Source organism: Amblyomma mixtum, chromosome 3 (assembly GCF_055824585.1).
Source record: "Amblyomma mixtum isolate Tamu chromosome 3, ASM5582458v1, whole genome shotgun sequence".
Lineage (NCBI taxonomy): Eukaryota > Metazoa > Arthropoda > Arachnida > Ixodida > Ixodidae > Amblyomma > Amblyomma mixtum.
This window is the reverse complement of record NC_143014.1, coordinates 134,936,189-134,949,367: the sequence shown is the minus strand read 5'-3', so window position 1 is coordinate 134,949,367 and position 13,179 is coordinate 134,936,189. Positions and strand designations below refer to the sequence as shown.

General features: G+C 51.8%; 1 protein-coding gene and 2 pseudogenes across 1 annotated transcript; all 3 read left to right on the top strand.

The window, feature by feature from the left end:
• The first annotated feature begins 1,983 nt into the window (after positions 1-1,983).
• LOC149352016 (uncharacterized) lies at positions 1,984-3,998 on the top strand (annotated as a pseudogene).
• A 371-nt stretch (positions 3,999-4,369) lies between these two features.
• LOC149352015 (peroxynitrite isomerase THAP4-like) lies at positions 4,370-6,165 on the top strand (annotated as a pseudogene).
• A 1,151-nt stretch (positions 6,166-7,316) lies between these two features.
• LOC149352014 (uncharacterized) lies at positions 7,317-11,777 on the top strand. Its single transcript, XM_089575659.1, has 2 exons — positions 7,317-8,135; positions 11,732-11,777. The coding sequence occupies exons 1-2, from the start codon at positions 7,402-7,404 to the stop codon at positions 11,775-11,777; spliced, it is 780 nt and encodes a 259-aa protein (XP_089431785.1). The 5' UTR covers positions 7,317-7,401.
• Positions 11,778-13,179: the final 1,402 nt, after the last annotated feature.

Genomic DNA, 13,179 nt, shown 5'->3' with positions numbered 1-13,179 from the left:
CGGAATGAGTGTAGCTCACTGAAAGTGAAAAGACGCAATGATTCATATATTTAGCTTGTAAGCCTTCACATAACTGGTAATTCAAAATGTTCCGCCTCAAAAACAAAGCGCGCTACTTCCAATGCCAGGCAATACGATGCAACACGTGCTGTACTCACGTTTCTAACTAGGCTTCGAGCTGCAGCTTTGAAGGCACACAAAAATTCTTGTTGCGCACAGTGCGAGTTTCGCGAACAAGGCAAAAACATATATTCAAACCGCACAAAGTCAGTGCTTACAAGCGGATGGGCGGAGCGGTGTGGTATAATGTTATTCCTACTGAAAGCACATAACTGCTAGCGACATTTAGAAAAAGTTCTAAAATCTTTAGCGCAGACAACGACCAAGAGAAAGACGGTACACAAACACAAGCGCTTGTGTGTGTGTGTGTCTCTCATCTTCCTCGTGGTCTGTGTCTGTTCGCGCTAAATTTTTTACATTATCTATATGAACAAACTAGCCAAAAAAAGAAGTTTTAATGATGCATAAAAACAGCACAGACATTGTGGCTTGCCTCGCAGATCTTCGCGTTGTCATTCGCCTTCCAGTTCTCACGCTTCACTTTCGCTTCCCATATTTTTCTCCGTCCCTCATCCCGTGGAAAAAGAAAACGTCGCGCTCCTTTCTTCGCCGAGCCGGCACACAATGGAACACAACACCCTGGCATGCTATTTTTCGTGAATTAAAGCAGTTCATCAGCTCAGAATCCAGCGCAAAACACAGCTTCGAACCCTCCCCAGCAGCGGCACGAAGAGCGACTTGCCCCAAGATGGCGAGCGCGGAGAAAACGGCGGCGCGGCGCATGCCAAAGCGTGTCACCACCCTGGACGGCGGCGCTGGCATCGAGGCACCCTAAACGCAGCAAACGCCAGCTTGTCAATTTCGCATTGCCCGAAGACCCGCAGCGGTGGCTCAGTGGTTGGAGCGCTTGGCTATTGAGCCGGAGTTTCCGGGTTCGAACCTGGACGCTGTAGCCGCTTTTCAATGGAGGCGGAACACAAAAGGCGCCCGTGTGCTGTGCGATGTCAGTGCATGTTAAAGACCCCCAGGTGGCCCCACAGTAAACATGGCACATACAAATCTTTTCATTTCTTCTTTCTCTTCTGCCATTATCATTTCCATTACGGCGCGGTCCAGGTGCCCACCTAGATGTGAGGCAGTTACTCCACCATTTCCTTTGCTTAAAAAGAAAAAAATTTCACGTGGCTGTTTTCTCCACTCACCTTGTGTTTCTCCACAGCATTGCACTACAGCCTTTTTACATGGTAGAGCGTTAATTCCTCCGGAGGGTACGTGGTGGCGCTACCAACACCATTGCTTTAGGGAGCCTACATGTTGCGCGCCTCCGTCTTTTTAGGGTGGTGTCACCTTATGACCTGGCTCGTGCCGCCGCCCGCCGTTGACCAGTGTTGCCAGCAGACGTTGCCGCGCCATATTGGACCCCAGTCGGCATGCCGTCGCCGTGCGCATAAGGCTGTCGTCTTCCTGCTGCTGAGTGTCTGTGATTTTCGCTCTCGACGAGAAGGAAGTATTTAATGGCACCATGCTAGCACTGTGTACCATGCTAGCACGGGAGCCCCCTCCATCCGGGCTCTACCCCAGGCGGACCAGGGACCAGGGTGCAGGTGGACGCCAGGCAGCGGACATCGAGGCCATCTGCTCCACCCCTCTCACGAGGGCGGAGCTCACCACCGCGCTGCAGCACACAAAGCGCCGCAGTGCCCCCGGTCCCGACGGCATCACTTACCAGATGCTCCGGAATCTGGATGATGCCATGCAGGTCAGATTTTCCAGACCTTCAACGAGGTCTGGAACGCGGGATGCCTACCGGAGGCCTGGCGCAAGGCACTGGTGGTCCCAGTGCTCAAGGACGGTAAACCGCCAACGGACCTGAAATCCTACCGGCCTGTCTCCCTGACCTCAGCCCCGGGGAAGCTCCTGGAGTCCATGGCCCTGGCAAGGCTGGAGTGGATCGCCGGGGCCACGGGCTACCTGCCCGAGCAGCAGTCGGGGTTCCGAAGACATCGCTGCACGGCAGATGCCATTGCCGACATCACCTCCAGCCTCGAGGAGGCGCGTCACTCCCGCCAGGTGGTAGTGCCTTGCACTCCTGGATGTGCAGGGCGCGTTCGACAACGTCACGCACGAGGCAATCCTCGAGGCTGTCGACTGCCTTGGCGTGTCCGGCAACCTCCGGGAGTACATCCGAGGATTCCTCTGCGACCGCTCCAGCTGCATCCGGGTGGGAGGAGCCACCAGCGCACCCCAGCCGCTCACGAGAGGAGTTCCCCAGGGCAGCGTGCCGAGCCCCACGCTCTTCAACCTGGTGATGGCGGAGCTTCCCCGCTGCCTTCCGGAGGGTCTGTGCCTCCCTGTCCGCATCGCCATCTATGCGGACGACCTTGCCCTCTGGTGCTACGGGCCACGGCGCCAGCGGGTACAGGTCATCCGGAATGTGCAGCGGGCCATCACCAGGGTGAGCTCCTACCTGGAACGGGTGGGCCTGCGGCTCTCCGCCACCAAGACCGAGGCCATGCTGCTCAACACCCGCCCAGGAGCACGCCCAGGGAAGACAGCCCTGAGCATTGCGGGACGGGAGCTACCGTGGCGGCACTCTTGCCGATACCTGGGCCTGCTCATTGACCGCCACCTCACGTGGCAACCTGCGGTCAAGGCATTCACGAGGCAGACATCCCGGGTCCGTGGCGCCATCCGGAGGCTCCTGGCGGGCGGGAGAGGCGTCACCCCAAGCATGGGCCTTCAGTTCCACCAGGCCATGGCAGGGGCGCAATTCCTTTACGCCCTCCCCCTCATCCAGCTCACCACCAGGCAGCAGCTGACCATTGAACGCTGCCAGAGGGCCGCCATCCGCCTGTGCCTTGGCCTCCCACGGGGTTCCCAGGTCCCTGCGACGCTGGCAGAGGCCGGGGTATGGCCCATGGAGCTCCAGGCCCAGAGGACAGCACTCCGCCACGTGGGGCGGCTCTACCTTGCCCCAGACGGACGTCCCCTCCTGGAACGCCTCCTCAGCTGCCCCCACTCACGCATGGGGAAGACCGCCATTGCCTTTGAACAACTGGTGGGGGGGGCAGCCAGAGCACCTACCTACCCCTACACGGCCTGACCAGGGACATCAGTTCCGGGTCCTCCTGCCAGCACGTGGGGCTAGGCCCAAGCGCCAGACACCTGCGGTCGGCCTCCGTCAGGAGGCAGCGGAAACCATGGAGGAGGACCTGGCTGGCTGCACGCAGTTGTTCACGGACGGCTCCGTCCTGAAGGGGGCCTGCCCATCTGCAGCGGCTGCCTGCATCTCACCTGCCCTGGGCGAAACAAGGCAGGCGAGACTCCCCTTCGTGGCCAGCTCCACCACAGCCGAGCTGGCAGCCCTGCACCTGGCGGCGGACATCCTGGATGCACGGCCTGCTCTACAGTCGGTGGCCATCTTGTCCGACTCCAGGGTGGCCCTCCAGCTCCTGCAGGAGCCCCGGTGCCGACTCCCTATTGTCTGCAAGCTGGCGGCGCGGCTTAACACCATCTGCTCCCGCGGCTGCTCCATCTCCCTGGCCTGGGTCCCCAGCCATGTGGGAGTTCAGGGCAACGAGGCTGCCGATGCCCTGGCCAAGGCAGCCCACGAGGCCTCCACGCCCTGCTGCACCTCAGTCGTCCCTCTGGACGCTGCCCGCTCCATCACGGAGCGGCTACTCCTCCTGGAACACCCCGACACCAGGGTTGCCCAAGGGACACCCCCCCCCCCCCCCCCCGCTCCTGCCGGACAAGGGACTTGCAAGACGGGAGAGGTCCCTCCTGCTCCGGCTCCGTGTGGGCTGCGCCTGGACCGGGGCAAGACTCTTCTGCAAGGGCCTGGCTACCTGTGCAGACTGCCCCCGCTGTGGTCACCCGGAGGAGACAATAGAACACCTCCTGTGCGGTTGTCCTGCCCTGGCCGCACAACAGGCTAGGCTCTCAGCTGGCTACCGGGCACTGGGTCTCCCAGCTGACACGTCAAGTGCCCTGCTCTTCCCGTCCGGACCCAACACCAGCAAGGCCCTTCGGTCCCTCCTTGCCTTCCTGGAGGACACGGGCTTGGACAGCTATTGCTAGTCCTTGGCAGCTGATGACAGCGATGGCGCCTCTAAAGACGCTCTTCTTTCCCTTCCCTTTACTTCTTTCTTATCCCCTCTACCTATCCTCCTCCCTATCTGCACGCCGGCAGTGGTGGTGGCGATAACTCGCCAGTCACAGGCCCGTGCTAGTTTCCTTTCCTCTTCCTTCATGCACTTACTACTACTACTACACTGTGAGCACGTTCAGAGTTGTGTGAGCACCGAAAATGCCCGGGTGTTGCGTTCCGCAATGCACGAACCACTGCAGGAAGCGCACACGAATGTATCGTTTCCCGGCTAGCCCTAACCGAAGAAAGCGCTGGCTTGTGCAAGTGAAAAGGGACCGCTGGGAGCCCACTGCTGCTTCTCGTGTTTGCGCTGTGAGTATTGTACCTCGCTTCACCATGTATTTGCGCGCGTACTTATTGCTATATTCTACATTTTTGAAGGGCTCTATACTTGTGTTTTTGTGAGCGGGGACGACGGCCGTCGCAGGCAGCTGTCAGCTGATAGCTGCCTGCGACGGCTGCCCGTAGCCGAGCGTGCGCGCAAGTGGAGGCTATGCGTTCCATTACCCCGAATTAAGAAGGTACGAAACGTAAATGTTCATAATTAAGCCTGGTTGTAGAACATGTTCTAACTTGGCAGTCTCATTTCAATCTTGGAATGCCCCGCAGTTCAGTTTTACGCATCGTTCAGCTACGTTCGGCAATCGGCTGTGTACGCAGTGTGCTGCATATTTATTGTATCTGCGAAGAAAATAAATCGCTGAGTTGTTCGTACTGCAATTCTGCACGGGTGTAGGATTTATGATTGATCCTTTTTTTTACCGTGTTATTAAAAGTAATTGACCGGCCTGAGTGCGAAAGATAAAAACCGAAGTCATGCACTGCGAAACTTGTCAAACGTAGCTCAAACAAGCATGGCCGTAAAAGCCGATTGTGGTGATTTGATGATAAGGTCGCGTATGGTGTTTTAGGCACGAACAACCAAGTGATTTGGATGAAATATTTTTCGTTCAACCAGCACATAATTATGCACTCTCGTGTATTTCATGGTAATGTAGGGCGCGATTTCTTTCACATACTGTGAAAACAAACTTGATATGTTTATGGTAATTCGTAATTTCGACGCGCGTATAAAATATTAGAATGGTTCAAGATACGCTTTCTGTCGGTCATTTGGTGCATCATTGGGAAATATAGACCGCACGGCCTAAATGTTTAATTGCAAAAAATAGCAGGTAATAAATTTTCCATTGTGGCCCTCATTACATGAGGTTTCCAGCAACTGAAACAACTTATTGTGTTTTCAAATAAGTTTGTTAAAACTGTCTTTTTTTATTCAAGGCACATTTTGAAGACGCAAGTTTTGAACAGAACAGGCTAGATGGATTGAAAAAGCTGAGGCCGGATGCTCTCCCAACTCTTTTTCCCTATCGTGGTAAGTACATATGTAAAATCTATTTTGGAAGAGAAAAAATTTCCATTTCGCTTCGACATTCGTAAATGTAATTTATGTTTACAAAAAAAAACACACATCTGAACTCATTAGCCCAATGCACAGAGGTATCCTGTCCTTATTTTATTTTTTTACTCGAAGCACTCGAAACTGTGCATAAAATGCTTTGGGTGGTGCATTTCATTCAAGAAAAATGCTATCATTTTTCCTGTAATTTTTACTGTGAAAGTAAAAATGGGTATCTAAGCTGTTTCCTAAATAAGAAAGCATAGGCAAGCATTTCATTGTAGTGATGTTTGCTTCCTTGATTTTTTTCAGCCGCTCCAAAACACCGGAAGTCTCCAAAGAAGCGTACTTGTGCCTTGACACCTGCAAATTTGTCTCGCACCAAGCGTGTTTGCACGCCTGGAGACATTTCACAGCTGCCTCTACATCCTGGCGACGGGAAGGTTCCTGACCACAATGCACAGTCCAAGAGTCCTCTAGACAAGGCAGCGAATGGTGCAGACCACATTGGTGAGTTGAGGTGTCATCGTGCGTCAGCAGCCGCCTCTCCACCAAATCTGCCTTCCAACAATGTATCAAGTGACACAGACGACACTCCTGAGTCCAGCCATGATGATGTGTCAGCAGCCATTCTGCCAGATCTCCGTTCCGACATTGTAGCAAATGACTCAGACAGCACTGCTTCTCCACACGGTCAAACAACCACGCCAGCTGCCTTTATGCTTGCAGGCGGCGCAACTCCCACATTGCTGATGTTGCGCCGAGAAAATGCTGAGCTGCGAAAAAAAAATAGCGACCTAAACAGGAAGTGTAAAAATTTGATACGACTGCATGAGCAAGCCAGGTCAAAAGTACGGAGTCTTAATAAGAAAATCAAGTTAGCTGAGCAAGAAATAAGTGCGCTAAAATCATTTCTTGCTCCAGATCAAACAAAGGCTCTGGCAACAAAAACCAGGATTCGAAAGTGGTCGCAGAAGACTATACAAGCAGCTCTCCAAATCAAGCATGCATGCGGTACGACAGGCTACGAATTTCTCAGGTCTTTGTCATATCCGCTGCCTTCTAACAGGACCTTGATTCGAAGAATGCAGAACATTCGTTTCCTGCCTGGCATCCTCACTGAGGTGATGGAAGTTTTAAAACGCAAGGCAGAAACAATGGAAGACATTGAGAAAGACTGCGTGCTTTTCATGGACGAAATGGAGATTAGCCAGGGCTTCGAACATGATGCCTCCCTCGATTGTCTTTTCGGAGGTACGACTCTACCGGAATCAACTGCGAATGTCGCCAACCATGCACTTGTGTTTATGGTTGGGGGTTTAAACACAAGATGGAAGCAAGTCATCGCTTACCACTTCACTGGTCGTTCAACTGACGGAAGGATTCTGATTGAGCTAGTGTTTCGTTTAATTGAGCTCTGTTTCGAGGTTTCTTTGAGAGTGCTTGTTGTGACAAGTGACATGGGAGGAGCGAACAGGGCAGTGTGGCGCCTCCTTGGACTTTCAAGCCACAGGCACTCGGAAACTGTCTGCTCTCTTGCACACCCCACTTGGATGGCAGGGAGCTATATTTCATGGCCGATCCTGCCCACGTTTTGAAAAATATTCGTGGTCAGCTTCTTCCTGCAGGAAGTTTTACCCTGGCGGTAGAGACAGCAAAGGAGCACGGCATCCCAGGAACAACTGTTAGCATTGAACATGTTAAAGCTGTTCTCGAATATGATAGCAACAAGGACCTCAAAATTGCTAATAAACTGTCGGACATTTACGTCAGCAACGGACACTTCACTAAAATGAAAGTTAGCATCGCAGTGCAAATGTTCCGCGAAGCACCTCCTGCCATTCGGTATCTAATCAAGCAAAACGTCTTGAAGCCGGAAGCAGAAGCAACTGCATGGTTTTTTGACCTTGTGACTAAATGTTACACTTTGATGTCGTCACGACACCCCATCGTCGCTTTAAGCCATTTTGATCTCTCAAAGCACAAGGAAGCAGTTACGACCTTGGAGCTTGCATGTGCCACATTCAGTCGAATGAACATGGGAGTGACTGCACACTGGAAGCCATCTCAAGCTGGTCTCTTGGTGTCGACAACTGTTGTACTGCGCCTGTCGGAGGAGCTCCTGGCGAAGCGCGGATACTTGTACCTCCTCACTGCTAGGTTAATCCAGGATTGCCTTGAAAATATTTTCTCAGTAGTGAGGCTCAGGAAACCTGTACGAAGTGCGTACGATGTCAAATGCGCATTGAAGGCCATTTGTGTTAGCCAGTTTCTGCACACACCTAAGTCTTCTAGCTACAACATTGATGACAGTAATCATTTGGCTGACCTCCTTGATCCAAGCCTGAAGAAGCTGGCAGAAGGCCCCAGCCAGCAGTCTGAAGAGTTGGAGAACCTGTTTGTGATCGGTCTGACGACTGCGGAGTGCGACATCATAGCTTATGTGGGTGGTTTTCTTCTCAAGTCCATTTTGAATTCTATAGACAGCTGCAAGAGCTTTTTACTGTTCATCACAGCTTGCAAAAGGTACCCAACACCAAGAAACGCTGGCATGCTTTCATTCAAATCATGCCTTTTGTTAACTTGGTTTATAGCTGTCATAGCTAAGTGCACGTTGCTAACGACGTATTTGTTCTGTACATTATTTTACCATGTCATATAATTTTCAGCGTTTTGTTTGAGGTAATTAATTTCCTTATGTCTGTTGGTTTCTCCAATATTTCTGTTCGTGTATGTGTCCATGCTCAAAGTACAACTTATGCAGGTATTATCGCATTGATTGCTTTCCCACTGTGATCAGTGTAGCAAACTGTATTCTTCTCCAGCTGATTTGTCGTAAAATGGTTATGTCTGCTTTGCTGGCACCAGCATTGTGCACCTGTGTAAAATGGTTATTTCTGCTTTGCTCGCATCAGCATTGTGCACTTGTGCAGCCCATTTTGGCTTTTTGGCTTCTAGCCGCTGTATTTTCAGGTTGTTTTTTCAGTACATGCATTGAAAAAGTCGAAAATGATCAATGTTGCTTTTATATGCCTTACCCTGTTGGGCAAAGTGCTGTTTGAAATCTGATACTACTGTTCATAATTCGGACATATGTTTATATGCTTGTTGGATTTCCCTTGTACCCCTGTGATTCGTCGAGCAGGTTGTTGCATGTCAGGCAAGCATTGCAATAAAGTAACCTGTTGTGAATTGTGTGCGTCTTCCCCACTAAAATATATATAAATAAAAGGGCGCTTGAGGCTATGCCGACTTGGCAGTTGAGTCATAAATGCGCTATTGTGTGTCGCAACAGCACCTTCTATAATATTTCTCAATAAATGCATGGCTACGCATTAAATCGATACATTGGGCACGTTCAGTTCGCCAGTTTCTGTACGATGCTTCACGGAATTGACTCGGAGGGTAGTGTAATTGTGGCCTAGTTTACGTGCAGCATTTTTCTTATTTTGAGAATGGTAATGCTCCGGCAATGTGTAAACATTGTTTGCGAGGTACCCTAGCAAAATCTCTCCTTAACGCCTTGTATCTGCACAAAAATGCGCAATTGGCGACGTTACACATTTTATCGTTATAATAGCGTAAATGTAGAATACTGGTAGTTTTACAATTTGTTCGGAACAATTTACATATACATAAAGTAAGAAAACCTGAAAATGAACTAACGAAATCATTGTCTATTTAATCCAGCGTCTTCACGCGATTAACAACAAAAAAGAAAGAGTCGTTTTCTGGATTAAAAATGACATCGAAGAAAGCCGAGATAAAAGCCAGACGCGTTACTTATATGCCACCAAGGTAACGTAATCGGCAAAACGAAGCGGCGTAACAGTACTTCCACCTTGATAGCTAATGCTCAGATGTTTTCCTGTCTGTTGCACGATTTCACCTGGGAAAAGTTAATTACGCCTTAGCAACATTCTGAATATGAGAAACGATCGATGACACCGAATTTGCGAAACGCGTACTCGCGCGCTTCTACGAATAGCCTTTACCAAAGACGTGAATGCCGCAGTAAACGATCGATCCTGCAATCTCGATCGTGTTCAGCAGGAGGACGCTCTTGAAAAGCTGCTTTGTCGATATTCCTCAAGCAAGCAGGGCGCTTCTCAAAGCAGGCAGGGCATACGCTGGGGGCCAAGATGGCGGCCCGTCAAGTTTGGCAGCCGCCACAGCCGCCGTTAGGCAACCTTGGGCCCAGCTGTCACCACCCTAAAAGACGGACATGTAGGTTCTCTACATTGCTTAGACGATGGAGATTAGACGATGGAGATTTCCGATTTCCTTAGACGATGGAGATTTCCGATTAATCTTGACGGAATCAGGCAAGTACTCCTCTCAAAACCCGCCGCGGTGGCTCAGTAATGAGGGCGCTGGACTACTGAGCCGGAGTTCCCGGGTTCGAATCCGGCCAAGGCGGTCGCATTTCGATGGAGGCAAAACGCAATGGCGCCCGATTGCTGTGCGACGTCAGTGCGTGTTAAAGACCCTCAGATGGCCGAAGTTATTCCGGAGCCCTCCAATACGGCACCCATTTCTCTCTTTCTCCTTTCACTCACACCTTCGTGCCTTCCCTTAAGACGCGGTTCGTGTGTCCACCGAGATGTGAGACAATCACTGCATCATTTCCTTTCCTCAAAAACCAATGTTCAGTTTTACCCCTCCCGAACGTAATATAAATGAAAACTATATAAATCTAACTAAAAGAATAGCAAATAAAACAAACGAAACGAAATTTGAGCCCGAAGGAGATAGTGGTTAGGCCGAGAGAATTTTTTTTCTCTTTTCTCTGAGTGACGCAAGAGTAAGTTTTGTGAGTTAATGCGCAGGTTAATTAGGTGTACGCTCAAAATAAAGGAATAAAACAAATTAGCGACCACGGCTTTCCCTAGGAAGGCGCCGCGCGCTCTGTGACGGCCTGCGAGATACAGCCAAAGCTAGATACATAAATTCTTGAGGTCATACCCTTTCTAGCACGCAGCGGCTCTATGCGGCAGCCGCTGGCAGTCACTGTTTCCGGTGCCACCTCGGTGCTCTGGGTCAGCACAGTAGCCAGTGTGAGTGGGTGAGGGAAAAAACGCAAGTGAATGACATTGTAGTCGAAATCAAGAAGAATAAATGGGCTTGGGCAGGGCATGTAATGTGAAGGCAAGATAACCCTTGGTCCTTAAGGGTAACGGAATGGATTCCAAGAGACGGCAAGCTTAGCAGGGAACGGCAGAAAGTTAGGTGGGCGGATGAGTTTAAGTTTGCGGGGTTACGGGGGCCGCAACTGGCATAGGACAGGGTTAATTGGAGAGACATGTGAGAGGCCTTTGCCCTAAAGTGGGCGTAGTCAGGCTGATAATGATGATGATTCTAGACACTGTACTTTTGCTGCATGGAGGAATGAAAGTACCAAGGAGAGGCCGTTACGTCAGAAAGCCGGACGTGAGGGTCCCCCCTTAGTTGGCCGCCATCTCAGCGCGTTTCGCATGCGCAGCAAAAAATTAAGGAGATGACGGAGACGCTGCTCCCAATGTTACTATTGGCTGCGCCGTTTTCGTTGTCCTCATTATCATCTAGAACACAACAATAACAACAATCGGCCAAAGAACTCCCAGTGGCCCTTGCGAAACACGTGATTTCCGGTACATTTTTTGATATGTCAGTGAAGGAACAAGAGGCAATGGTTGATTTCACTGCTCCCGCTAATTCTCTTTTTTTGCAGCACAAGGGCCTTTCGGCACATCCTATTACTCGGAGGGGCCCTGTAAGACCTCATGGACCCTCTGAGTGACATCTGTCCTTGTTGTCCACGCCTCCTTTTCGAATTTTTGCCGGTTTTCGGTCTCTGGCAGGCCTACCAGCTGTCAGCTTGGCAATGGACGAACGGGCTGCTCCAGATGGCCCGCCTCCGGGGCGGCTCTTCCTAGTGCACGGCGAATCCTGCTACTGTCTCGGACAACCTCTTACCTCCTGGTGCGCTCCAGCGCGAACTGAAAGTTCTTAGAACGCGGATTATAGAGACGTCCGCCACGGTTACCGCGGAGGAGGCGAAAATTCGCGAACTAAGGCAAGAAGCACAGGTCCGCCAGACTTTCTCTGACACTCTGTGCGGTGCTCCTGTTTCTCTTCTATAGGGGAATACCAGAATTGCAGCCCTGGATGCGACCCCTGGCCCACTAGGGACTCGTCCAGGTGGGTACTCTCGGCCGGACCAGGTGCCGCATCAGATGGTATTAACTTCTATCGCGGCCTCGGCAGACGTCGGCCGCGAGGTGGCGGCGTTGATCAAGGGGAAAATCGACCCCGAAGTCGAGGGCATCGGAGCTGTTAACCTCTGGCACTCTCGTCTTGCCCTTACGGTTGCCTCCAAGGACCCTGCGGACCTGAACCGCCTCAAGGCTGCTATTACCTGGATCGAGACCACTCGAACCTCGATCAGTGCCGCATCCTTCAGCAGAGCGAGTCACACATTCGCTTTGCCGGCGTCGACCCCGACGTGGGGCCGAAGAACCTCGTCATGACACTTCACCATCGGAACCCCAATCTCCATCTGGTCACCTCCTCCTGCAAGGTCAGGCTATCTTTAAGATATGGACAGTTGGTCCTCGTCCTCGAGGTTGACCCCCCTGCCTTTGCCCATCTATGCACGCCATGTCGCATGACCCTTGGGTGGACCTCTGTCGAGGTCACCTGCCTGTGCCGCTCTGCACCCACTGCGCGCAATACGGCCACGTAATCAGAATAACAATCTCTCGAAGGCTTTTTGCGCCCGCTGTGCGGGGTCGCACGCCTTGGCGGCTTGCCCGAACCCCATCCAGGATTCCAACAAGAGGTGCGCCCCTTGCGCTGCCACCAGTCGCCCGTCCGGTCATCCTGCGGGGCACGGGTGTTGTTCCCTTTTGCGTGAACATGTGGATGGGATCCACGCCCGTACTCATTATGGGCCAACCCACTGCCGCGGTTTTGGTCGCCGTCGCAGCGGTCCACATCGTCGAATCCAGACCGCTTGGCGAGAGCAAGATGGCGCTGGTCAGCTCAGTGACCACGTGCACTGGAGCTTGGATAGCCACGAAGAGGAGTCCCAGGCCGGGAGGGGCGGCCGTTCAGGCAGCTGCTCGAAATCTCGCTCCAAGTAGATCACGGGAAAAAAAGCCCAGTGTGGGTCCTGCAGTCCAGGGCCAGCAGCAGTAAGGACAGCAGTGACAACCGCAGCAGCAGCCGCCGGACACTAAACGGCATCACGCAGCGAGCTAGGCAGGTAAGGTCACCTCCCCTGCTCCGACAAAACACAGAACAGTACACTCAAGGCAGGGAAAACAAGATCAAAAGGCTCAGGGCCGAGCACACCGCGCTTCAACAGAAGGTAGAAAAACACTTAATCACCGCCAAATCTCAGGGAACGTTACCCCATGTGGAATCTCTGCATAGGCTGGAGGTGGTCGCCGAGGTGGCAACACAAAGCCAGGCGTCAAAGAAACGATGCCCAAACTACCACATATGGTTAATCGACTTGCCTAGAAACTTTAGATGTGTGCGGAGTGGAACTGTCATATCTATAAAGGCAAATGCAATATCATTGCAG

What these genes read in the sequence shown, in the direction of transcription:
- LOC149352014 (XM_089575659.1), top strand. Translation starts at nt 7,402, where the DNA reads ATGAAAGTTAGCATCGCAGTGCAAATGTTCCGCGAAGCACCTCCTGCC. An exon ending in TTCATCACAGCTTGCAAAAG is followed by an intron (nt 8,136 to 11,731) that starts GTACCCAACACC and finishes TCTCTTCTATAG; the next exon opens with GGGAATACCAGAATTGCAGC.